Genomic DNA, 24,867 nt, shown 5'->3' with positions numbered 1-24,867 from the left:
CAGACTGAGAGTTATTTAATCAATAAGAACCTCTTTTTCCATGATCCAGGCAATATTCTGCTTTATTCTGAGTGGCCTGGGATGACAAGATGCCATAATCCAAAATGAATCTGTGCTATACATGAATGTATTAGAAACATATGAACAATTACTTACAAATGTGAGGTTGCCAGAGTCTAGGCTGGAAGCCACGTGTTTTGCTGCACAAAATAAACTTGTTAGCTCTAAAACTTTTAGGAGCTGTCACAGGTGTGGTTGTCCCAAGCAATCTCTTCCCTTTGTCTGATGTCCTGTTTTTAGAGGAAGTCATGATCTGTTTGTAACAACACCTGTCTCAGATGCTTTAGTGAAATCTATGAGCTCAGTGGTCTCTTTCAGTGAGCCCAGTGGTTGGAGGATCCTGCAGGTTTTGGGCTGGCCATGAAGGGATTGTAGGTACATCAGAACTGCCTGTAAGATACGTAATTGCTTCCTTTCCTTAGATCAGTATGTACTGGACCTGCACGTTAGCTTTTGTCCTGACCCTGTGCATGTGCAACTCTAATGGGATTTATGAGATGGCCATTTTCCTATTGGAAAAAATCCACTCTTTGGAATCTCTCTCTTATCCTTAGTATATTGATATTGATTTCAGTTTGGGGCTAGGAGCATCTACAAAAGGTAGTGGTATCTTCTTCACCCACAGTGAATACAGTGGAGACCTTTTATGAAAAGAAATTATTTGAGCCAACACATCTTAAATAGAAAGCTACAGATACTTAATCTGAGGTGTGGCTTTATTTCAGTTCAGTGAAACCACTGCAGTGGGCTTTAGTTCTGCTTCAATTGGTCTGCTTTCTGTTACTTTTAGTCAGCTGGGGACAGTAAAAGTAAGGCTTCAAGGAACTCAAATAACAGATACTTCAACAGTTCAACTACAGTAGTTTAAAGTGTGATTTAAACTAAAACAGTGCAGCTACTGCCTGAAGACAGTACCTGAAATGCTGGAATCTCTTATCTGGTGTTCCCTCCTTTGTTTAATAGCTATCATTGACAGTCATCCTAGAATGGGGTTTTCTCAATGTCTGCTTCATTCTCCTCTGTATTCAGGCCCTCTCTTGGTGTTGACTGATGTTAGACAAAACTCGGCAGTCCTCACTGTGGCATTCAGCCTGTGTAACTGCAGCCATCCTGAAGTTACATGTCTAGCTGAAACTAGTGGTCTAGACGATCATCAGAGTACAGGGATGGATACTTGCAGAAGATAATTCATGTCACCTGCCTCAGTTACCTTAGGATAGCATGTGTTGGTCTATTGCTGTCTTCTCTCTCTTCCACTCACTCACAGGAACCCAGGGAAACTATCTTAGGCTAGACTTACAGCGTCTCAGTGACTAGCTTGTGTTTCTTTGGAACGCATTGGAGAGCCACTTCAACCACTGTCCTGCCTCCAATGTTTTAAATGCTCCCATGTACATGTGGGAATTGCTCTCCCATTAGTATCTAGTATTAGTGTCAGTGTGGTGCCTCCCACCTCACTGTGTTTGATGGAGGCAATTGTTGGACACCACTAACGAAAGACTGTGTAAACCCCTGGCCACTTCAGTGACACATAATCCCCAGCCATGCATTGCCTTAGATCATTAAAATATAGTCCCTTTGATAGCTGCATGCTTGGCATTACCCTCCCCAAATCTCTGAAGCCAAGATGGGGAAATAACATCTCTTTACAGGTATAAATGTCCAGCTTTTCTAAATATTTGTATGTAATTACCTGGTGTTGACTTATGCCTGGCCACTTTGAGAACTGACAGAACGAAGCTAGGCTTTTTTGGTAAAGTTATGATTTTGTGTCCATGCTAATGAAATGGAACTGAGGAGGGGGATGGTAAGTACTACAGATCACTCTTATCAGCCCAGTTTCCTAATGTGGCATCCTCCATTGCAGGGTGATCTCCAGAGGACAAACATTCAGCTTGATTTTGGAGATGGCATTGCCGTATCCTATGCTAATTTCAGCCCTGTTGAGGATGGCATCCGGCATGTGTATAAGAGCGCTGGAATCTTCCAGGTGACCGCCTATGCAGAGAACAGCCTGGGCTCTGATACTGCTGTCCTCTTCCTGCATGTGATCTGTAAGTACTTCAAGCTACTAGACTCCTTGGGTGAAAACCTCACTTCACTGAAAACCCCTGTAACTTCAGTGGAGCCACAAAATACCCTCATGCAGCACCCTAATGCCTTAGAATGCCCCTAATGGTGTTCACAGCCATGTCTGTTGTCCCCCTTAGCCTGTCAAATTGTCTTCTAGCCTACCTGTTACTTGAACTTCCCTGCTGAAAAGAAGCAAGCCAGACATTTCTAAAAGTCAAGAACTGGTTTTTTTCCTCTTTTCAATTTCAAGCTCACTGTGTGAAGGAATAAATGTTCCTTGAAACTTTTATTAGGCTCATAATTCCCTCAAAGTCAATCATGGCTGCATTTAACAACCTGTTATTAGAGCATTAACTTTTTTTTCCTTCACCTTGGTCCATTAGCTGGCGACAGTGATGGTTACTTGGTAATAACAACCAGCTTTATATGGATTATCTCATTTTTCTCATAGGAACTGTTTTTTTCATGGTGAAAATTTTAGAGCAGAATGCAATGAGGGACAGCTGCTTGGGCTGGTTGTACTACTCTGCTTTCTTCTCTCTCAGCCTTTAAGATCTTTCCTTTGACTTATAGCTTTCTTAGGTGGCCAACTTAACTATGTTATCTCTAGGGAAATATATATTTTGCAGGCATTTAGATTCATGCTAACACTGAAGTAAGATGTACTGGTAAATATTGGAGGTTTGACCTTCAAGCTCCATTGTGCAGTCAGAAATGCCCGTTATATAAATCACCCTTATTATGCAGTATGTCTGGTACTGGAATCCTGTGCTGAAAAAAAATCAGAGAAGGAAACTCCTTGGCTTCAAGCCACAGTAGTTTTCCATCCTGCAGCTTTACCAGTCATCAGTCAACTTTTCACCTTTCTGGAATCTACTGTCAAGCTGCTCATCTCTTCATTTAAAGGAGGTGAAGATCTTAGTGGTTTTCCTCTTACGTACACTGTCACAAAATATTTGGGGAACTGCTATTTTTGGAAACCCACAGCACTTGCTATGGGCAGAGTTCAGGAGTGATTTGCTGGTAGAAATGCCTTGGGATGAAAGGGAGAAAAAGGAAAAACTTTCAAGAAGCCAAAAGTAAGAATAGTGTTCCATTGTGCTCAGAGCTGTAAGTTCTGATGGCAAAAGAACAGCCTTTGCTTTCCAAAATCTTTGTAATCCAAGTAGGTGGAGATGTGATTAATGTCCCCATTTAATGCTTGCAGAGTTGAAAGGTAACACAAGGAGATCATCTCAGTTAAAATCAGCAAATTTCCTGCTTCCCAGAGTTAATGCCTTACAAAAAAAAAAATAAAAGAAGAAATCTTTCTTATTTCATCCATTTCTTCTCACAGTGATAATCTATCAGTTCACTGTATTTTAAAAGGTACCATCCAGAAAGACTCAGTAACTCTGCCTGGCATGCAGTGTTTATCAGCTGAAATTCAGTACCTGTAAAAAACAACAAATTAGACAAGAAGGAAAACAATGGAGATGGTAAAAGCTTTAAACAAATTAGCAAACAGTATTTTTTGCACATGTTTTTGTCTCTGGGGGCAGGAGCTGGTCTCTTAATTCTAGACTTCATGCACTGGACCCAGTCTGGATGTTGGCACTTAATTGGACCCAACTTTGAATTGACACTTTGTTGTTGTTGGTTTTTTTTTTAAGCCTTTCAGAAACAAGTTATTCAGAGAGCTAAATGCTTTGATATGCCAATGCACACATCTACTAAGCATTTCCAGTCTTTTTCTAGTGGTGGCTGACTCCCCAGTGACTTCTCAAGGTCAGGCCAAAGTAAAAAAGACACAAAGGATTTCCTTCTGAAAAACCTGTCAGGTTATATTTAATCAAGTCATAAATTCCTCATGTGTAATCAAATCTGAGCCATTTTGGCTAAAATGACAAATCACACACAAATCTTAGCAGCTCAGTGGATATATATTCAACAGAGCAACCTCTTTCTCTCTTCTGTCCTATCCCTCAGGTTTTCAGTAGCATCTTGCCCTATCCAGTGCAAAGCCAGTTCATTATTCTCCGTCAAACTACGTTAAAATTTCTTCTAGACACAATGCTGACTCTGTCTGAAATTAAGACAGTGGAAAATGTGCATTTCTGGCTCTCCTAGGACCGAATGAGGGAGGGAGCTGTATGATTTTATATTTATTAATCTGAGATCTTTTCCCATTGCTTATTGACTGATGGAATTCTCTTGTATTGCTATAAAAGCGTATTCCTGCTGACGTAAGACATTTGATTTATGTAAAGGAAAGGTCCTTGCTGTTCACAACTGCACTGGGAGGGTTTAAACTTAAAGCCTCTAATAATGAACTCTCTCTTCCTATAGGCCCAGTGGAGCATGTCCATCTGAGTGTCCCCTTTGTTGCCATCAGAAATAAGGATGTCAACATCACTGCAGTAGTTTGGCCCAGCCAGGCAGGCACACTTACCTACTTCTGGTGGTTTGGTAACAACACTAAGGTACAGCTGCTCTTTGGTTTATTTTTGCCGATGTGTTGCACCACAGAGGGAACTCTCTCCACCCTGATAAAAATTTCTTGCCTTTGCTTGTTTTGTATTGCAGGTTTTGGGTTTGTTTTTTCTTTTCTAGAAATCATTGCCATTATCTGAACTTCAGCATTTGTGAATTTATTTCCTCCAGTCTCATGTTGCCTTAAAAGTCATTACTTGTTTATGTCTGGTTGTTATCAGCCATACTGAGCTTTGAAGACCACTGTTATTACCAGTGTTCCCTTGCAACTTAACTAAATTATATACTACTGTACATGGGATAATATTGCCTTTCAACATGATGCTTAAAAAATGCCAGTGTTCAAACAACCATGGGGGGTTCCATCACGTACCAGTGTGCAGGGTATAATGCTGGATAGCAACACAACACTTTAAAGCTGTTGGTGCTCAAATAGTCAGTTGCATGGAGAATTTCAAGCTAGACTCTAAATGAATTGTTTGCCACCATTCATGACGATTCTTCACGGCCCCATATATATTGGAGGGGGAGATGAATCTTGTCTGTAGTGAATTTCCAAATGATTGGCAAAAATTTACTAGAAAAAGCTTCTTCTTTTTTTGTTTTTTAATCCATAAAGCAAGACTAGAAGTTGTGGTCATCCTTTCAAAATGGAGAGAGCAGGATTGCTTTTTAACTACAGTTTCTATTGTAGACTTTAGGAGTGAGACAGCTGACACAAGGCACTGTCCTCCACCGTTACAGTTGTGAAATGTACAGCTGATGATTTTGCCGTGTCATATCTGCTGTTATTTACCAAAGCAGTGTAACTCACGTCATTGTCTGTGTTACTGAGCTGCATTTGAAGGGGTGCAGTGAGGTGAGGTCATAGTAGAAAAAAAATGTGGATTTTACATGAAATATAGAACTTGAGATAAAGAACAGCAAGCACACCAATATTTTGTTTTAACTTTGACAAAGCTGCTTGCATTTTAACCTCTTACCCTAGCTCTGACAGTAGTAGGAGAAAAACAACAATAAATGCTCTGTCTACTGGGTTTTTACATCAAGTTAGAAAGCTTACAGTAAGAACTTGCCTATTTTTGTGGAAGTGTAATTGAGGCACTGGAAGAGCTCAGGAGCAAAAAAGCTTTCTATAACTTGACAAGTTGCTGTTCCCCAGCTGAACTATGGCCACCCGCATACACACATCTAGTCCAAGACAAGTACCAGATAATTCCACACAGTTTATACTACACTGAGAGAGAGATACGCAATATCACATTACAGTTCAGATACTTTTGGCTCAGTGCTCACATAGGGACAGCCATTAAAGTATACCTAAAATAACTGAAGTAATGATAACTTCATCATCTGCTGAAGCCCGCCTGTGTACCCAGTTGTCAGAGTTTTCCTGACGTAGCTTTTGTCCTTAATACAGAAGTTGATTGTGAATACAGCCTTAAAAAAAAAGGTGGTTTCTTTGGTTGTTGTTTGTTTGTGTGTTTTCTTTTGTTTTGTGGTTGCTTTTTGTTGGGGTAAAGTAAAGCAGTGATGAAGATTTCCATGTTCCTGTCATGGTGCTTGCATCTGGGTTGTAAATATGATCCATGATCTGTTTTATCTTCTGGATTAAAATTCTGACCCATAGGCAACAGAGTTCAAGCAGGTATGGAAGTGTTTAGGGTGGATCCTTTGGATGTAGCTGCATTTGGATGTAGGTGCATATGGAGTAGCTGATCCTTATGATAACTTGCAGTGATTGTACATGTTGCTGAAGTATATTGAGGCGTGGATTAGTAAAGATGGTGCCACCATATTGATGGCCAAATCAAAGCCTCAGAGCACCTCTCATTCTTTGGAGAGAATTATCTTATCTTATAGTCTCAAGAAGTTGACTCCAGCTTCACCACTAACAGAAATATGGCAAAGGATACAGACATAACAGCAGCAGCCATCTTTTTTTTTTCCCCAGAACAACAGTCTGCATCACATCAAATTTCCATCTGAGGTGTTTAATGTGCATCTCAAATCTTTCCCTGTGCCTGCTCCGCTACCAGCTGTGGCGCTCATGGGGATGCTGATTTGTGTGTGAATTTAAAGGATGAGGTGTGTGATATTGTGCATAGTTTACTGGTATTGTCAGTTATTCTAGTTCTGTGCTGAGGGACTGTAGGCATTCCAGGCAGAGTCCTGTGTCACTCTGCAGTCTCACTAAGGTACTCCCTGTGCTGCTGCACAGGCAAATGTTGTCTTAGACTCCAATGACTTGGCTGAGGCTCTTCTGCTGCCCTCCCCACCCTGCTGGAACCTTTGTACTGAATTTCTGATGTGCTCATTTTGCTTGGATTAACACAGGTCCAGTTTAATAAATGTGTCCAGCTGTCTAATAGGTTTGAGCAAATGAACCTTAAACTACTTGATTTAATTTAGAGTTAGTTTCTCAGGTCTTGCTGCATGAATTAAAATTAAGGATTTGGCTGAACGTTAAAACTCCATGATGGAGGTGAAATCATCCATGATAATTTAATGTCCAGCATACACACACCAAAAAAGGAGAATCTGTAATTTGAAAGGCCACACTGGTTCCTCTTACCTGTGTCACAGAATCACAGTTTCTAACCTCCAGGAAGATTGTTAATATTGCTGCAGCTTGATATAGACCCATTCTGCTTGTCCAGGATGTATATCTAAGTATATGTTAGCTAAACCCCCAGGGCTAGCACAAGCTGTCTTGGTTTGTGAGTCCCATGGGGTCAAACAGATATTTTTTTTTTCTTAGTTTGTTTTTTCTTCTGTTGCCTTTTGGGTTTGTGGGTAAGGGGCTCAGAGGAAGATGTCATTCTGCCAGTCTGGCCTATGCTAGTGGAAATTTTGATTTGTCTGTGAAAAGGGCATATATGGCCACTGTTGTGAAACAGTGTGTCACCAGTCTGATGGAATGAAGCATGAGAGCTGGAAGATGGATGCCTAGGAGTTTTTCTCTGGAGACAAACTGGTAGTGTAGTAAATGGAGAACAGCAATGGTACAGTGGCTTTGTCTGTGTTCTTAGAGCTCTGTGTGCTTCTCCTGTGGAGGCTAGGATCATTATTTCCCAATTTCATGGTTTGATCTAAACCAAGAGGATTTGTCTATAGACCAGCTGTCAGATCAGTGGCTAGACCTTTGATTTTCAATATACAAATCTCTTCTTTTCTGAACATGGTGCATCAGTGTGAGAGTTTCCTGTGCAAAGAGGACAGCTGAAGTGGTACCAAGGACTATTTTTTTTGAGAAAGGGCAGATAAAGTCATCCCTCTCTGCCAGGAATCTGAGATGGCTAAAGTTCAGCCTTGTTAGCATGGTTTGCCAGCCTGTGCCTGGAGCTAGCTTACAGGCTCAAAGGACAGACAGGTCAATGCTGGGTGCCTTCACCCTGGTTTGAGCAGAGTTGCTCTGATTTGTGCTTATAAGAGCAAGGACTGGTCATAAATCTGTACATTATGGATTGTTTGAAGAAGCATCTGCATTTTTGGTTTATGTTTAGTGCTTGCTTGAGCTGGACCCTATGTTTTGTACAGCTGATATGGTAGCTGTGCTGTGCGTGTGTAACACTGCATTCTGCAGCACTAACTCTGCAATTGCTGACTGTGCTCTGCTGAGAGATTCAAAGCATAATGGGCTGCAGTTCAGAGAAAGAATATTTCAGGAATCATTTACCAAAGTGAAAGAAACCTATGCCTATGGGACAGTTCTCACTGGGTTGTGTTTGGGTGACATACAGGCCTTAGCAAGACATGTAAGCTCAGAGCACTATTCCTATAATCAGGGAGTAAAGATATCATGGCCATTAGGGTGCATTAGTCAGATGCATGCTGCAATCCCAGGTTAATCTCACCATGATTTTGATACCACCATCTGTCTTTACTTCTTGCAGCCCCTTATCACCTTGGAGAGCAGCATCTCATACATCTTCACTGTGGAGGGGATGAACACTGTCACTGTACAAGTTGCTGCAGGCAACACCCTCATCCAAGATACCAAGGAGATCGCAGTGCATGGTATGCTTGTCCTTTTATAATCAGATCTCTGGGGGGTATCTAGAGGTAGAGAACAGGCAGTTGCTGCTGAAAATCAGCTCTGTGGGCTTCCTAGTGCACAGAAGAACCTCTGTAGAAAAACTGTAATCAAAGTAGCTCAGATGTGTCATGATCAGAAAATACAGAAGTGAATACTTGGGGCTCTTAACCAAATTTGTAAGCTCAGAATTGTAGTAAGGCAGGTGGTGTCCACTTTGCCTGTTGGTCTGTCCATGATTGTGGAACCCCCAAAGGAAAACCACAATCTTCTTGCTGCCTCCCAACTGGAAAGAAGTAGTCACAGTGCATCAAGGTGGCCAGAATACTTTTTATATAGTGACTGTTTACGTGGCAGGGTTCTGGAGGGATCTAGAGTACAGAGGGCAGAAATTACTCTGTTGTTGGTATCTCTGCCCATCTTCCATGCCACGGCTGGAGGGCTGAATGTGCCTGCTAGACTTCCTTGCTGATAATGTTTGGTATGTTCTTGCCATATTTGTGCATCAGGGCTCCAAAAAACACCCTTTGGCAGACCACAGAGCTTACCCTGTTTGGGGTTCAATAAAGGCTGAGTAGAAGGACTCTCTCAGCAGTTTTGGCCAGGACTTTGAGATTTCTTCAGAGAAAAATTTCCACTCTGGGCTACTCTTCATTTTCCTTATCCAGTTATTGGCATCCAGCATTTGAGGGCAAGCTTTTCATTGGCCAGCAAAGTGTTTTTGAGGGACCTGGGCTTCAAATAACTTGAGCTGCACTGTGTAGTTGAACTATGTATGTCATGTCTCAGTAATTAAATATAAATAAATGTCCATCTGGTGACTGGAAAGCTGTCTACTCAGATTTAACAACCAGCTAAATAGATATTTATTGATTGCTTGGCTGTGAAATGCAGTGGGTTTTAATAATTTGTTAATATGATTTAGTAATGCTCAAACCTGCTGTTAGCAAATGTAAGCAGCCCTCTAGCTGATCATTTTCAGCAGTGCAAAATGCATTGTTTACTTCAGGGAAACTTGCATCTTGCCATTTATTTCTGGAATAAAGTCTACCCGAGCGGGGCCTCCGCAGGGGATGTCAGACTTTGGTTGCAGTAGGTCCCACGGTGCTCCTCACTCCCTGTTTTTGAATACCTTGTAAGAATTGTTGACATTCTATTTAAAAGATCCAAAACTTTGGACTTGGTCAGAAAGAGAAATTGATCCAGTTGGAATGGCCAAATAATCCTATGCAGCACCATGCTGCAAACTGGTCTAGGAAGGAATCTTTCCAGACCCCCAGTCTGATGATCAGTTCAAGTCTGAGTACATAAAAGAGCGACACGTTTGGTAAATATGTGCTCTGCTAAATTTGTATCCTAATCTGTGCCCTGTGTTAAGTTATTATGGCAGGAAGGCATGGCTTTCTGGTGCATCAGTGGAGGAGATTTATTTCTCAAATTGAGATTAACAGACCAGAGTTTACTCCAAAATAAATTGGACATGGTACTTGAGGGTTCAGAAGTCAAAGGCTTTATATATCAGTCTCTAGGTTAAGCCTCAAGAGTTTCCCTGCTCTGTCTGATGCTTGCTTAATTTAAAAATATACTGCACCATCTGAAAAGATGTTTCTTCTTAAGCTAAAACTGATACATCCTTACAAATGACTAAGAGTACTTATTTTAAATGTCTGGAGATCAGATGCTTCAAAACGACACACAGCACATCTCCAAAAAAACAAAAGGAGAGTCTTCTACCCTGAGACATCTTGCTGGCCCACTCCTTTGTGCACAGCTGTCATAAGAATTCCAGGCTTGGTCTCTGGTGATACCAGAGGGAAGAGTTGGAATTGGAGAAAAAATTATATTTGAAGTCTAGGAATTTTATCCTCTTCCCTGCAATCAGTCAGTTAGGAATTAGTTTCAAGGTGTTTCATTGAATCATAGAATCATAGAATTGTTAGGGTTGGCAGGGACCTCAAGGATCACCTAGTTCCAACCCCTCTGCCATGGGCAGGGACACCTCACACTAAATCAGGTTGTGCGGAGCCCCATCCGGCCTTATCTTACCACCAGTGGGTTCTGATTTTTTGGGATCTTAACCACTCATGGCATCCACTCAGGAGAGCAAACAGATAATACCTGGTTTTGAAAACACTGCTTGCAGTATGTGCTTCCTCTGTAGAGCACAATGCATACAGTTGAGCAGACCTTATACATTTCAGACAGATGCCACCTTAGTTACTGGGCAACTTCCTTGTAAGCAGAATCTGATTAAGCTGAACAGCAAAATACAAAAGTCTAGAGGCATCATAAAGGGAAGGCATCCTCTCCCCTCTGTCATTCTTGCTACCATTTCTTCTGGGAAAAGCCACAGCTTTGGATTTGGTCAAAATTTCCTTTATAAGAACCATTATGAGAATTCTTTCCTTGTAAGCTTGTTGTCCTGCTTAGTGTTAGCCAACCCCTTTTTTTCCTTTTGCCTTTTCTCTGTCTCATGCTTTGAGATAAATTATGGTCATCTTGTTGTCTTCTGCACCCTTGTCTGTACCCTGACCACTACCCATTTAATCTTCATATAAATACTGGGTTGTTTTTTTCTGTTTCAGAGTATTTCCAGTCTCAGCTCCTGTCATTTTCTCCCAACTTGGACTACCATAACCCTGACATCCCTGAATGGAGACAAGACATTGGCAAAGTCATCAAGAGAGCTCTAGCACAGGTGAGCATATCTCCTCATCTGTACTAATACTGCCTAGGCTGTTAAAACATGCACTTTTTCAACATGCTAGCTTAAAAGAATGGGGAAAGAGCAGCAGTGATGAAGCTGTAATTTTGAATGGATAAAAATGTTCTTAATATGCTGGGTCTTTTTATGGAGGCAAACTATATTGGGAATTCTGTAGAAATATGATAATTACTTTTATTAATGTTTCTGTGGTGCTTTTTAGCTTTTAATATCCCTGAGGACTTCCAAAAGTCGAGATTGTAATAGTACCATTGTTATTCTTATTTTGCTAAATTGGTATTACAGAAGCTACTGTTCCTTCTTCAGACATCTGGGTAGTGTTACTGTGAGCTGTTAAACAGCTGATCCATTTCATCCCAGAAGGCAGACATTGTAGTATGTTGGTGGCATGAGGAAGATATTTTTACCTCTTCCTGTTAGTCAGGAGTTCCACATGCAGCTATGTGTAGCAGTTGGTGAATACAACAAAGCTCTACTCCCTGCCCAACTGGAGCAAAAACCAAATAAAAAGGGAATTCAAAAGGAAAATAAAATAACCTTTTAAACACAGGACAAAGACTTCTGTGGATGTAATGCAGTGAATCTTCCTTTGGGGTTAATTAGACTATGTAAACTAGCACTCAGTCTTGCGGGAAAGAGGACAGATTAATTTATTACATCAAATAGCCAGGGACTTTGGTTTTGTTTGAAATTAGGAAATAGATTTAAGGCAAGCTTTTGTGGTTTTTACCTTCTGCCAAAAAAATGTCTCTTGCCTTTTTTCTTTTTGCCTTCCCCCCCCCCCCCCCCCCCCCCCTTTTTTTTTGGTTTTTCTTCAGTTACAGCTGTTCTTAGAAATGGAGGCTGATTGTTTTACCAGGAAAGTACATTTCTGCTGGGGTTTTCTCATCTGCAGCCCACTCAAAATTCACAGTTTATGAGCATGTCCTTGATTGTTTTCCTATCCTTAGAAAACACTAAGTTAATTTGCTTAAATCTTTGTTCTCTTTTACTGTATTCAGAGTCAAGCTTGCAAAAAAAAATCAGGTTGTAACTATGAGCAGTTACAAAGAGCAGAAATCAGGTAGAAGAACTTGCTTGTATTCTTTTGTCGCTCTTTGGCTGCAGCCTGTGGACTGCATCCATTGAGACATTTCAATTTAAGAATAAGGTCAAAGAGCCTGAGATGGGGAGGGATCAGGGAGATAGTGGAATTAACCTCATACAGCAGAGGGTTTCTGAGGGAGAGGGGCTTCCTACCCTAGTGAGGATGCACAGCATGGATTTGGGGAGAGGGGGCAGTAGCCTCAGTGGGCAGGTCACGCTGAAGACAGTTGTGAGACTCAGGTGTGGAGCTGACTCTTGATTCAGCAAGTTGAGCGGTTCCCAGGACAGCTGTTCTAATCAACCCCAGTTTCCAACTGGAGAAAATAAGTTGTTCATGCATTAGTATCTGTGGGTTAAGGGGAGTTGTCAAGCCTACATTTGCTTCTAGAAATGGAGTGAATCATTAGCAGAACCTCTAGTTTGACCCACTGAATGGGCAGAAGAGCTCATTAGGGCCACAACATGTACACTGGAACTGGCAAATAACAAATTGATGGGAACACAATACTCCCATTGTGAATGGAAACTTCAGGAACAGAGTAGCAGCTGGAGACCTCCTTTTTGCTTTTCTTTTAGGTGACTGGTATTCCTGATGAACAGATCTTGGTGGCTGTATTTCCTGGGCTGCCAACTTCTGCTGAACTCTTCATACTGCCCCACAAAAACACAACAGAGAGAAGGAAAAGCAGTGAGGCTGATCTGGAACAAGTAAGGAGAGAAGGATTCATGGAACATTCATTCCTATCATAACTTTTGCAGATGGGCTTCCTAACTTGTTCAACATTGGAAAAGGCATTTTACAATAAGTGTGACAGAATTGCTGCTTGGGACTGTGGTGCCATAGTTTATGGCATTAAAGAAAATGATTTTCAGAAGAAAACCAGGCTTTTCTAATAGCTCATTGTGATATGTCACACTCTACCAGCAGTGGTTCTTCCTAGGTCAGTGGTTTGTCCTTATTGCAATAGTTATGGCCAAAAGAACCTTGAATATGTACTCCCTCTACTCCCTGGAGGAATGCTAATAGGCAGAGGCCAAAGCAACAAGATAGTATACTGAGGTTTACTAAAAATAAATCAGGCTTTCCAGCCCATATATCAGTGAAACAAGCCCTCTTTTTTTTTCTCTGCAGCAGTGAATGGCATGTGCAAACTGTATTTGGAAGTTACAATATCCATCCATTTAGATAAATAGGTAATTACAGTGATGAATAGCAACAGTGATGTGCAGGCAAGGGAAGAGCTAGGAGCACAGCCCTAGTCTCCTGAAGCTTTCATGCTAGAATTACCAAGTGATTATATCAACTCTATAAAGGCAAAAGAGTGAAGTTCTGCTGGAAAGGCTGCTTAGCTCTAGCTAATGTCCTTGTATGCAGCATTTTTACTGTGTGCAAGATGTGTGAGCCTGTCTCCAAGTAACTCTTGGAGGAATAACTCTCCTGTGATCAAGCATTAAGTAATTCAGCCAACTGCTGAATTCCGTGGTAGCTCTTGTCACCCACTGAGCGAAGTCTGTCCCCTCAGTGTCCTAGGAAGCTAGCAAAGCTGAACTTGTTAAATTTGTGGTGATGGATGTGCAGAAGAGATGCATTGTGGTGGGAAGGTTTGGAAAGATTTCTAGAGAGATTTTCTTGGAGTAATTTGCATCCTGTTTGGTAGGCTTTACCCATATTAGAATTCCCTTGAAGAAGGTGTTGTATCAGTATTTCCTATGCCAGTATGATGCAGCTCTCTCAGATTAAGTTTATGACTACCTAACAGTAAAACCCAAAGCTCCAGTGCTCCATTATTTTTTCTTTCACAGTGTGCTCAGTTTTAGCTGTTGTTGACTTCTGATTGAGGAGCATTGCCCTGGGGAGCAGACCATCAGAACTACTCAGTAGCTGTGCCCTGACCATCAGAACTACTCTAGGGAGACCGAACATTAAGAAATTCAGGCTCCAGTGCAACCTGTCAAGTATGTGCTCTGGGGCAACCAAAATAGCACATCATAGCTGGGTTGCTGAGCCGTGAGTAAACTCCAGTCCAAGGCCCCTCTTCTACATGAAGGAAAAAGATGGCAAGTTTGCCATTAATCTTCAAAACTGTCTCATCCCTGACAGCCCATTTAAACAGGAGCACCATGACTAGAATTTTCCTCAATCAGTGAGAGTAAAGAAGTGTTAGTGGACTGGACTACCTCACTCAGTTCCATCATCCACCAGTGATAGGCCAATGTATCACTGATTTCCAAGTGCGTTAGATCAAACTCACAGGGCATTGTGGAGAGTGAAAAAATCTAAGGGTATAAGGAGGCTTGGTTTGCTTCCAAGAAGAGGTATAATAACATACTCTCTGAGTCTCAGAAGTCTTGTATGGAGAATTGCATGCAATAACACTCAGCTCCATCTAAAGCGCTTGTAGGTGTTTCTTAGTCTCTTGCTTCTCTTCCTGAAGCCAGTAAGAGCTGTTAGTCACTACACGGGCCACATGTATTCCTGAATGTTCTCTAGAGCTTGCTGTCTTCTAAATTGTAACTACTGTATCTCTTGTTGTTTCATCAGGTGGTAGAAATCCTTTTTAATGCTCTCAACCAGAACCTGGTCCAGTTCGAACTGAAGCCTGGCGTTGAAGTCATTGTGTATGTTACTCAGTTAACATTAGGTGAGTGTGCATCGCTGGGCTTCTTTTGAAGCTTCAGATTGCTCCAGGAAAACCAGCCTACATCAGAGCACTCCCAGGATGGGGTGTGCTGCTGGGATATGTAGGACTGGTCACACTGAGACACCGTCTGTGGTAGAAGCAGGAGGTGTTAAAACCAGAATCCAGGAGTGGCATTTTCATGCACCAGTTTGTACAAGTATTCAAAGTACCTTTTAAGAGTTCCCTATGGCTTAATTAACTACAGCATTGATGCTTTTCAGGTGTTTTAGAAAATCAGGTGAATGGTTTCCTATTAAGCCTTATTGGGCACCTGTGGAATTCAGTGGGAGTATTACTAAGTTTCATGGATATTGGATCAAATCCTTACTTGCAAAGGGCTTGTTAATGTTATGACTAGCCAAGAAGCTTTATAGAGGCAAAGTAGTAATGAAAAGAAGATCTAGGCCACTTACAAGGAATATGTGACTGAATACTGACTTCTACAAATTAGAATTTATACAATTTTTAATGCTTATCTTGATTTTCACACAGAGTAATGAATAGTCACTTTGAGCTTCATCGCCCCCTTTGCTTTAAACCACCCAAGTGTGAAGTGCTCAGTTACTGCTGAGAATATTGGCCAGCCTAGTGTGAAGCTCTCAGCTATTGCTGAGAAAGTGATGACTACATAGGAGACAATGGATTTATTGTGGCTGAATAGAGACCTGCTGGTCCAAACAAAGAGCAAAAGGGAACTTCACAGACAGTGGAAGCAGGGACAGGTAACCTGAAAGGAGTATAGGAACACTGCCTGGTTGTGTAGAGGTGAGATCAGGAAGGTGAAGTTACAGCTAGAACTGAACCTGGCAAGTGATGCAAAGAATAACAAAAAGGGGCTTCTACAGGAACATTAACTGGCAAAGAAAGGTTAAAGAAAGTCTACCACTTCTGAGGAGTGAGAATGGAGAGCTGGTGTCAACAGACAAGCAGAAAGCTGAAGTACACAATAATATTTTTGCCTCAGTCTTCACTGACAGTCTTTCTCTGTCCCTGTCTCAAGTCAATGGACCACTAGGTGTGGACCAGCAGGGTTAAGTCCCTCCTACCATAAGGGAAGATCAGGTTCAGAACCACCTGAGGAACCTCAATATACATAAATCTGTGTGAATAGATGAGATGCATCCCAGAGTTCTGAAGGAATTGGCTGATATGGTGGCAAGTCCACTCTTCATAATGTTTGAAAAGTCATGGCAGTCAGGTGAAGTCCCTGGAGACTGGAAGAAGGGAAACATTGCACCCATCTATAAAAAGGGTGAAAAAGAGGATCCTGGAAACTACTGAAATGTCAGTCTCATCTCTGTGCCTGGGAAGATCATGGAAAAGAGCATCCTGGAAGCTACACTGGAACACATGGAGGACAGGCTGGTGATTTGAGACAGCCAGTGTGCCTTCACCAATGGCAAGTCCTGCTTGACCAATCCAGTGGCTTTCTACAATGATGTATCTACATCAGTGGACAAGGGAAGACCAACAGAAGTCATCTGTATGGAATTCTGTAAAGCTTTTGATACAGTCCCCTATACTAAGCTGAAAAATATATGGATTTGCTTGGTGGGTTGTCGAGTGGATAAGGAATTGGTTGGATGATCACATCCAAAGGGTCGTGGTCAAAGGCTTGATGTCCAGATGGAGATCAGTGACAAGTGGTGACACTCAAGGGTCTGTACTGGGACCAGTGATGTTCAATATCTTCCTCAACGATATCAACAATGAGATTGAGGGCACCCTCAGCAAATTTGCAGATAACACCAAGCTGAGTGGTGTGATTGAAAAATCTGAAGGACAGGTTGCCATCCAGAGGGTCCTGGACAGGCTGGAGAGGTAGGCTGAATCTCATGAGGTTCAATAAGGCAAAGTGTAAGTTTCTGCACCTAGGTTGGGGCAATCCTAAATATCAATGCAGGCCTGGGGATGGTGAAATTGAGAGCAGCCCTGCAGAAAAGGACTTGGGGGTGCTGGTGCATGAGAAGCTAGAGATGAGGCAACAGTGTGCACTTGCACCCTAGATGGCAGATTGCATCCTAGGCTGCATCAAAAGAAGCATGGCCATCAGATGGAGAGAGGGGATTCTGGCACTTTGCTCTGGTAAGACCTTACCTGGAGTACTGCATCCAGCTCTGGAGTCCTTAACACAGGAAGGACATGGACTTGATGGAGCACGTCCAGAGGAGGGCCACAAAAATGATCACAGGGGGCTGAAGACCTCTTCTGTGAGGACAAGCTGAGGGAGCAGGGGCTGTTCAGCCTAGAGAAGACTCTAGGGAGACCAAATAGCCTTTCAGTACCTGTAGGGTGGCCTAAAAGAAGGTTGGAGAGGGACTGTTTACAAAGGCCTGTAGTGATAGGATGAGGGGCAATGGTTTGAAATTAGAGAAGAGTAGATTTAGATTGGATGTCAGGAACAGGTTCTGCACCATGATGGTGGTGGAACACTGAAACAGGTTGCCCAGGGAGGTGGTTGAGGCCCCATCCCTGAGGATATTCAAGGTCAGGCTTGACAAGGCTCTGAGCAACCTCATCTAGTAGGGTATGTCCCTGCTGACTGCAGAGGGGTTGAACTAGATGACCTTTGGTGGTCCCTTCCAACCCAAACCATTCTATGATTCTGTGATTCTATTTTTGCCCTTGTCTTTATGACTACCTTTACAATTATCTGAAGTGTGGGATCTTGTGCTTGTGACCTGACTGATAGCCTCTTGGAAAGACTGGGCTTTGTGTCCTATGACAATACACTTTAGCTTTATTTTCATGAGACTCTTAGAGAGCCAAGAGCTGGCCTAAACCGAGGCTTTCAAGCTACAGCTAGTGCCTTTTTGCCTTCACTCTCTGACTATTGTTTGGAATGAAAATCAGCCATTAACAGGAGTAGGCTGGAATGAATTAATTTGTCAAACTGGGAATGATGCAACTATCTGCAGAATCTGGATTTGTTCTAGGAAGACACTGTGAAGTGTGGTTTTGGCTTGCAGTGCTCAACTACTCTTGCACACACATTCCTGTGGGAGTGCTGCATTTGTTCTCATAGTATTTTGATTCAGGTGAGATGGCAGTCACTTCTTTTCCATGAAAGAAGTAGTAGAAGCAGAATACTGGCAGAATCAGGTTCTTAGATGCAAGAGTTTGGCAATGGAACCTAGAGCAACTGTATTTGCATAGACTTTGTCCCCATCTTCTGGGTGACAGAAAAATAATAGATAACAGTAAAAAATTCAAACCCAAATATTTGCACAGAGTGAGAAACACTCAGCTGCTGTCATTAGAGACTTCTCCTCAGAATCTTGATTCTCAGCACAGTGCTCTGGCCATTAAGACTGTCTGCTCCCATGAGCTGTGAGAATAGCTGCATAAACAAGGTATGGTAACACATTTTATTTAGCCCACCCAAAATGTTAAGGATGGAGGGATCAAACCTCTGAAAAATTATAACATATAGCATGCTTGGGCCCAGGATTAGTGCCTTGGGCTCCTCCATGGTAAGAAAAATGACTTAAGAGTTTGTGAAGTCCAATACAAGGATGAACCTTAAAGCTTCTCACAAGACTGGATCGCTGTCACATGTGAGACAGACATTTGTCGTTTAAAGGTGGAAGCATTCATGGATGCTCTGAGGTAGCTTCTCCAAAGAGCAGTAGATGTGCGTTAAGCCACACATCATACATTTAATTTCCACTCCAGTACCTTGAAAAGCCTGAAAGTAAATAGGACAAAGTGTCAACCCAGGAGTGCTCAGCCATTCAACTAAGCATGGCTTGCTGTGCCTTTTCACTAGGTGTTAGGCCACACTGTCTTGAGAAAGGAGTTTGACTTTCAAAGGAAAAGAGAGTCAATTTGTTTCCCACTGATTGGTCTTGCTGCATGCACCATGCAGTGGTGATAAAGCAGATGTGTCAAAGACAGAGGTGATCTCAGCTCTCTGGTAGTTATGTATTCCCTACTAGCATGTTACAAATGTAATGCTCTGCCTTTCCTCCTGCAGCACCCCTTGTTGATTCCAGCACAGGTCATAGCAGTTCGGCGATGCTGATGTTGCTGTCTGTGGTGTTTGTAGGCTTGGCCGTTTTTTTAATCTACAAATTCAAGAGGTAAGTTGAGAAACTTTGAGGGATGGGAGGAAGAGGAGACACTGGGTGGGGGTTACCTGAATTCTAGAAAGAATCCAGTGCCTGGACTGCAGACATAGAGCTGGCCTAGGGCTTGGATCAGTAAAACTCTCAGTTTCTCATAGGGAAGACCACCTACTGCCCATCTACAGACTCAGTGCTCTGAAAGCTCACCAAGGGCTCAGAAATCAAGCTGCAACCTACTTCAACAGATGTGTTCGAACCACAGACCAGAAATGGGAACCCTGTGTGTTCACTGAATGCTGAGCTACACAATGCAGCCTTAGTCAAAACAAACACATGATGAGTTTCTTCATACAGTCTCTATTTCCACCTGGCCACCTGCTTTACTGCAGCAGTGTCATGTTTGCATCTTGTGAAGTGGATAGTTTAGTCTTGCAGAGGAACAGGTGTGATTATGCTAAGGGTGGAAAACTCAAAGCCAGGAAATTTTGTATGAAACATCAAGCTGCCTTTGGGAATCAGTGCTGAGATATTTTTTTTTCCCCCAGATGTTAATATAAAACTTCTGCTTCCAGGCAGCAAGCAGGACCTGTGCTGGCCCATGGCATTTTGCTGCTGCAAGCTGTGAAGCAAAACACAGGATAAGAATGGCCTGTTTGCTGACAGGCTGCCTTATGAGAATATATTTTAGGCAGATGGAGCTCCTTAGGGGGAACTTTGCATTCGGTGCAGTACTTACTGTGTTAAATGGTCTGTGTGCCCAGATCCTGCCCAGTGGCAAAATATTTTATCAGAAGCATAAACTGAATCTGACTTTAAAACAAACACACAAACCAAAAGAAAAAAACCCACACCAAAAAAGGCCCCACAAACTCTGGACATGAATAGTTCCTCCAAACTGTGAAGCAGAAGCTTTTTCTGTCCAGATCCCAGCAATCTGTTTCTCTCTCCAGCTTTTCTGCAGCCCAAGATAAGGTTAGTGCTCTCTAATGATATAAACAATGTCAAAACTGGAATAATAAGACAGGCATGTATCATAGCTTCTGGTTTTGAAGCTCCTCTCACGTTGAGCTTCTTGCATTAAGCGCTGTGAAAATCAGTGGGTGGCACTGCTTCTAGTGCTTGACCTTGTGCACATCAAGATCTGTTACCAAGCCCAGGACAAATGGCAGAAAATGTAGGTGTGTGAATCTGCTCAGGTGCATATTTCCAGTCCTTCAGTGTGACTTGCTTGTTGCAGTGTGAAATCCTGTTTCCCTGAGGTGGAATATAGCTTCTCAGGTGAATGCGGAATGGGATATGGGACTTGCTCAAGACAATGTGCTCGGGAGGCAGCTAATGGTTTCTCTCACTCTGAAATGTGGGGTGAGGAGGGCAAAGAAGTCTTTCTGAGTGATGTGTCCAGATGTTGGTACAACCCTTTGTAAGATGTGCTATCCTTTGTGTCTTGTTGAGATAGTTTTCTTAAGTTTGGCCTAATGCCTTTGGCTCTGTGGTCAGTGATCAGTTACCAGGAAGAAGAATCTGTATATTCTGTCTGCCAGAGAGCAGTGAGGGGGGCATTCACTTTGCCTTGTCAGTCTTCAGGTGATGTTATGCTACTATAGCTCATAAAACTGACTTGTACTGCTTAAGCATCCTGAGCCTTGAGCATAACAACTGTCAGCCTTGTACTGTGCTCCAGGGCTGGAAGGCCCTGCCTTGATAAAATCTGTCTTAAAGTTGGATTTATTATAAATTAGGAGCGAGGGGGAAGGTGGTTAAAGCATAAGTTTTTATTAGTTCAAAGCCGATCAACTTATCCCCTTTTATATGCTGTGTCCCAAGGAGGATAAACCCAGGTCAGACTAACAAAGTTTAGCACTGTCAGATACCCACAGTGTTCTCAGCTTGGTTTTCCAGAACAGAAAGAACATTTTCAGCTCTGTCTGAAATCTTTGGCTCAATGCATCAGAAATGAGCCCATGCAACAACTCTTTGTGGAGATAGGAGGGGAAAACCAAAAGGCTCCTTCTGGCTGTCAGTAATGCAGAGGTCCGTTAGCCATATGTACTTTTCTGATTAACACTAATCCCAGCCTGAATACAGAACTGCTGCTTACAGGAAAAGGTTGTGGGGCGAGCATGGGCCTGCATGAATTTTTAATTCTCCAAGTTTATAGAATCAGTGCATTGCTGGTTTGCACAGACTCATTTTAAGTCCATCAAATTATAGACTCAGCAGTCATGTTAAGCACTGCTGCCGGACAGATGATTGTTGAGGAGATCTGGGTGAAAAAGCAAAGAAGCGGGGAAAGTAGGGAAATAATCTGTAAAAAGGTTGTTTCTTTGTGGGAGATTGAACATAACACAGGTCGATCCTCTGTGTGTGAGTGGTGAGAAATAGTGGGGCAATGGGGCAGTCAGTGTGTATGCATCCTGGGACAGGAGTGCAGGAGTATGCACATGTGTGGGGTGGCACTTTGGGGCCACCTGTGTCTGTACTGGGAAGCACAGCAGGGTTGTGTACATGTGTATGGATGCACATATGTACGGCCATCTCAGTTTCTTTTTCCCTGTGAATCTGAAATACCTGAAGGCTCTGTGCCAGTGCCTCATAGTTCTAAAAAGCTTTTCTCACCTTTCCTATCAGAGCTCAGAAGACTAGAATTTCTTTACTGTTGCATTATTTAGAAACAAAGCTAAGTCTTCCAGTATCTCCAAGCGTGATCTCATGTCCACATCTCTGCACACCTCCAGACTTACTTTGCTCATTTAAATCCTATGGGAGTGCATTTGTTCTCCCTCATCTGATATGTGCATTCCCTGTGCTTATGTCTTCTGGTGATCTGTGAGGCATGTTTGAAGGTTAGAAGGAGAGGATAAGAGAAAGGGAGAAGAAAAGGAGGTTTGTCAACTGCTAGCTACTAAACATCCCAAACAATGTCCTGACTTCCTGCTGGTTAGGAACAGGATCCCAAACCAATAGCAAAAGTCATTTGAGGCCAGAACTTCACTGGAGTAAAATCAGCATAGGTCTATTGAATTCTTGATTGCTGAGGCAATTTCCACTGCTTTCCATTTCTGACATATCCAACAGCAGACAAGTTCACATTAAAAGATGTCATTTTATACAGCCTCTTTTGAGCACATCTTCTTTCTTTCTCCTGTGTTCTTTAAGGAATTGAAATATTCTCTGAATTTGCCTTATTTTAGCAGTGTGGACTGCATGACACAGAATCCTGTTAAGGGCATTAGAAAAAACAGTCACCTTCCAACAGGCAACATGGCACAGATAATCCTAGCAACTCCCTCAGTGCTCAATGCATTACTTTTCAATTCTCTCATTTTAAACTTGCACTCCTCCATGGATTACTATCTAACTCACTGTCTAGGCCTGTCTAATTATCTGTCTAACTGACTTTGAAGGATATCGTTCTAACAGTCCAAGTTAACTTCTCTGGGAGAAAAAGAAGAAATAATAATCCCTTCAACTTCCTTGCCTTCCTGAGCAGCAGCAGAAAATAAGTCCCTGCAAACTTGCATGATCTGTAGCATAGCAAGCTGGTTTTTGCAATGAAATGGTAACAAATAGACATTGGATGGGTGTTAGGAGGTTCGAGTCCTTCCTCTACTATGAGCTATGACCAGTTCTTTAAAACCCTTTCTGATGTGGCAGTTCCTCCTCAGTCAGCGAGGGCCTGTCAATAGAAACAAGCCTAGCAATTTTTTTCACTCAGTTGATAGTAGTGCTCAAATTGATTTTTACTTTTGGTTTCCAATGAACCACTAATCATGTAATAAATACTGAGAGAGCTGGCAATTGCAGCTGATTGTACTTAGTTGATTGCTGCTCCCTGAGTTTGGTGCAGTGTTCACTGTGCATGTCTTCTCATTTAAAAGAGCAGGACCAGAACATTTAGGTTTACAGCTGGAAGAGTCTTTAGGCACAGGATAAGTCAGTGGCCTGAGAGATTCAGGGTAGTCGTGGTGTTGAAATTAGTAGATGCTAATGTCACTTTCAGAATATCACTTTAGTGTTGTCTGATTAAGCCATGGCATGCCAAGGAGCTCTGTTAAAAAATATAACCTCTTGTTTTCCTTTCCTGCATAGGAAAATCCCTTGGATTAATATCTATGCCCAAGTTCAGCATGACAAGGAGCAGGAAATGATTGGCTCTGTCAGCCAAAGTGAAAATGCCCCCAAAATCACTTTGAGTGAGTTCACAGATCCTGAGGAGCTGATGGACAAAGAGCTGGACACACGAGTGATGGGTGAGAGACAGCCTTCATCTGGGGCTTGCTTCACAGTCTTGTGTGAGAATTTTGCTCATTGGGATATTAGGAGAGGAAACAACTGTGACCTGAGGTACTGAGGTACTGAGATAGGAAGCAAATCTCTCTGCAATATGGTAAACAGGGAGTTGTTCTCACAGATTTTCTCACAGTTTTTCTCACAGTGTTACATGCTCAGGGTAGGAAACTGGGAGCAGCAAGAGTTAGTAATGACTGTGGCTTACACCCTGCCTTTCCTGCAGAGGGGTTCCAGATTTCCTGAACCCTCAGAAGAATCAGCCGAATCAAACTTAGCCAGTTGATGTGCTGTCATTACAAGCGAGTGTGTTCTCTAATAGCTTAATGAATGCACTGCTGGTCAGCTGAGCTGTGCTAACAGGTTTTCTGCATGATCAATGCCTAATGCAAATAGGAAATAAGGATGTGTTACTTTTAAGCACCTTTTGTGTCTTTACACTTACATGAGCACTTTCTAAGGAGGAGTGAAAAGCAGTATGGACCAAACTGTTGAAGCCACTGCAGTGACTCTCTTTTTCATTTTCTCCTCCACAGGAAGCATCTCAACAATTGCCAACAGTGAAAGCACAAAGGAAATCCCCAACTGCACTAGTGTTTAATACTGAGAATCCACTTGGTCCACAACATTTATGACTTTTTATTTGTAATTATTATTGTTATTATTATTATTATGAAAAAGAAAACAAAAAAAGAAGAAAGAGTTATATGTCATTATTATCATTTTGGGAGGGGCTGGGGTGGGCTTTTTCTTTTTACCAGGGCTGCATTCATAAATAGCAGGGTTTCTTCATAATTGGAATATACTCATCGGATTGGAAAGAAAAAGGAAAGAACGAGTTAAGTGTGGGGTAGAATTCGAATGCCAGCCTCCTGTTCAATACACACTGAGAATTAGTATTCAAATCCAACAGGTAGGTACAGTACCTTAGGCAACATGCTGTAGGAAAATTGTCCCTTTTTAGCCCTTTTCAAAATAGCTCATGAATCAGCGACTTCATCCTGCCAGACAGCTCAGGCTGGGTTGTTGGACCAGGCTCTGGGACATGCCAACAGACTTCGCTTCCCAGTGACACGCATGTCTCAGCTTTTTGCAGGATCTTGCCACCTTTAATTGCTTTTCATTTCAGTCACCCTCTGGCACTGTTGACTGCTGAGAAAGGGGGGAAAAAAAAATACCATCAACACAACAAAAACCAAACAACAATCAGAGTAAACACATACATCAGTGTTCCTTGGACCGCAGAGTGGCTGGAGGGGACAGCACCACAAGCGACGAAGGAGCAGGCCTGAGTTTATGAATGCAGCCCCGAAACCTGTGCATGTGAATAGCGAGGATGCCGAAGGCCTACTGTAGATAATGACGATGTACATAGCTTTT

At 42.3% G+C, this 24,867-nt stretch overlaps 1 protein-coding gene across 1 annotated transcript in view; it reads left to right on the top strand.

The window, feature by feature from the left end:
* Positions 1 to 24,659, top strand: part of SORCS3 (sortilin related VPS10 domain containing receptor 3) — a 317,614-nt gene extending 292,955 nt beyond the window's left edge. The window contains exons 19-27 of the mRNA XM_009908219.2: positions 1,928 to 2,114; positions 4,462 to 4,595; positions 8,502 to 8,625; positions 11,227 to 11,339; positions 13,029 to 13,160; positions 14,995 to 15,094; positions 19,110 to 19,215; positions 23,290 to 23,450; positions 24,024 to 24,659. Coding sequence (XP_009906521.2) covers positions 1,928 to 2,114; positions 4,462 to 4,595; positions 8,502 to 8,625; positions 11,227 to 11,339; positions 13,029 to 13,160; positions 14,995 to 15,094; positions 19,110 to 19,215; positions 23,290 to 23,450; positions 24,024 to 24,088 — 1,122 coding nt within the window. The 3' untranslated portion in view covers positions 24,089 to 24,659. The remainder of the gene's footprint in view (positions 1 to 1,927; positions 2,115 to 4,461; positions 4,596 to 8,501; positions 8,626 to 11,226; positions 11,340 to 13,028; positions 13,161 to 14,994; positions 15,095 to 19,109; positions 19,216 to 23,289; positions 23,451 to 24,023) is intronic.
* Positions 24,660 to 24,867: the final 208 nt, after the last annotated feature.

The sequence above is a fragment of the Dryobates pubescens genome, chromosome 8 (genome assembly GCF_014839835.1).
Source record: "Dryobates pubescens isolate bDryPub1 chromosome 8, bDryPub1.pri, whole genome shotgun sequence".
NCBI classification, from domain to species: Eukaryota; Metazoa; Chordata; class Aves; order Piciformes; family Picidae; genus Dryobates; species Dryobates pubescens.
The sequence above is the reverse complement of the archived record's forward strand: the minus strand, read 5'-3'. Positions and strand labels throughout refer to the sequence as shown.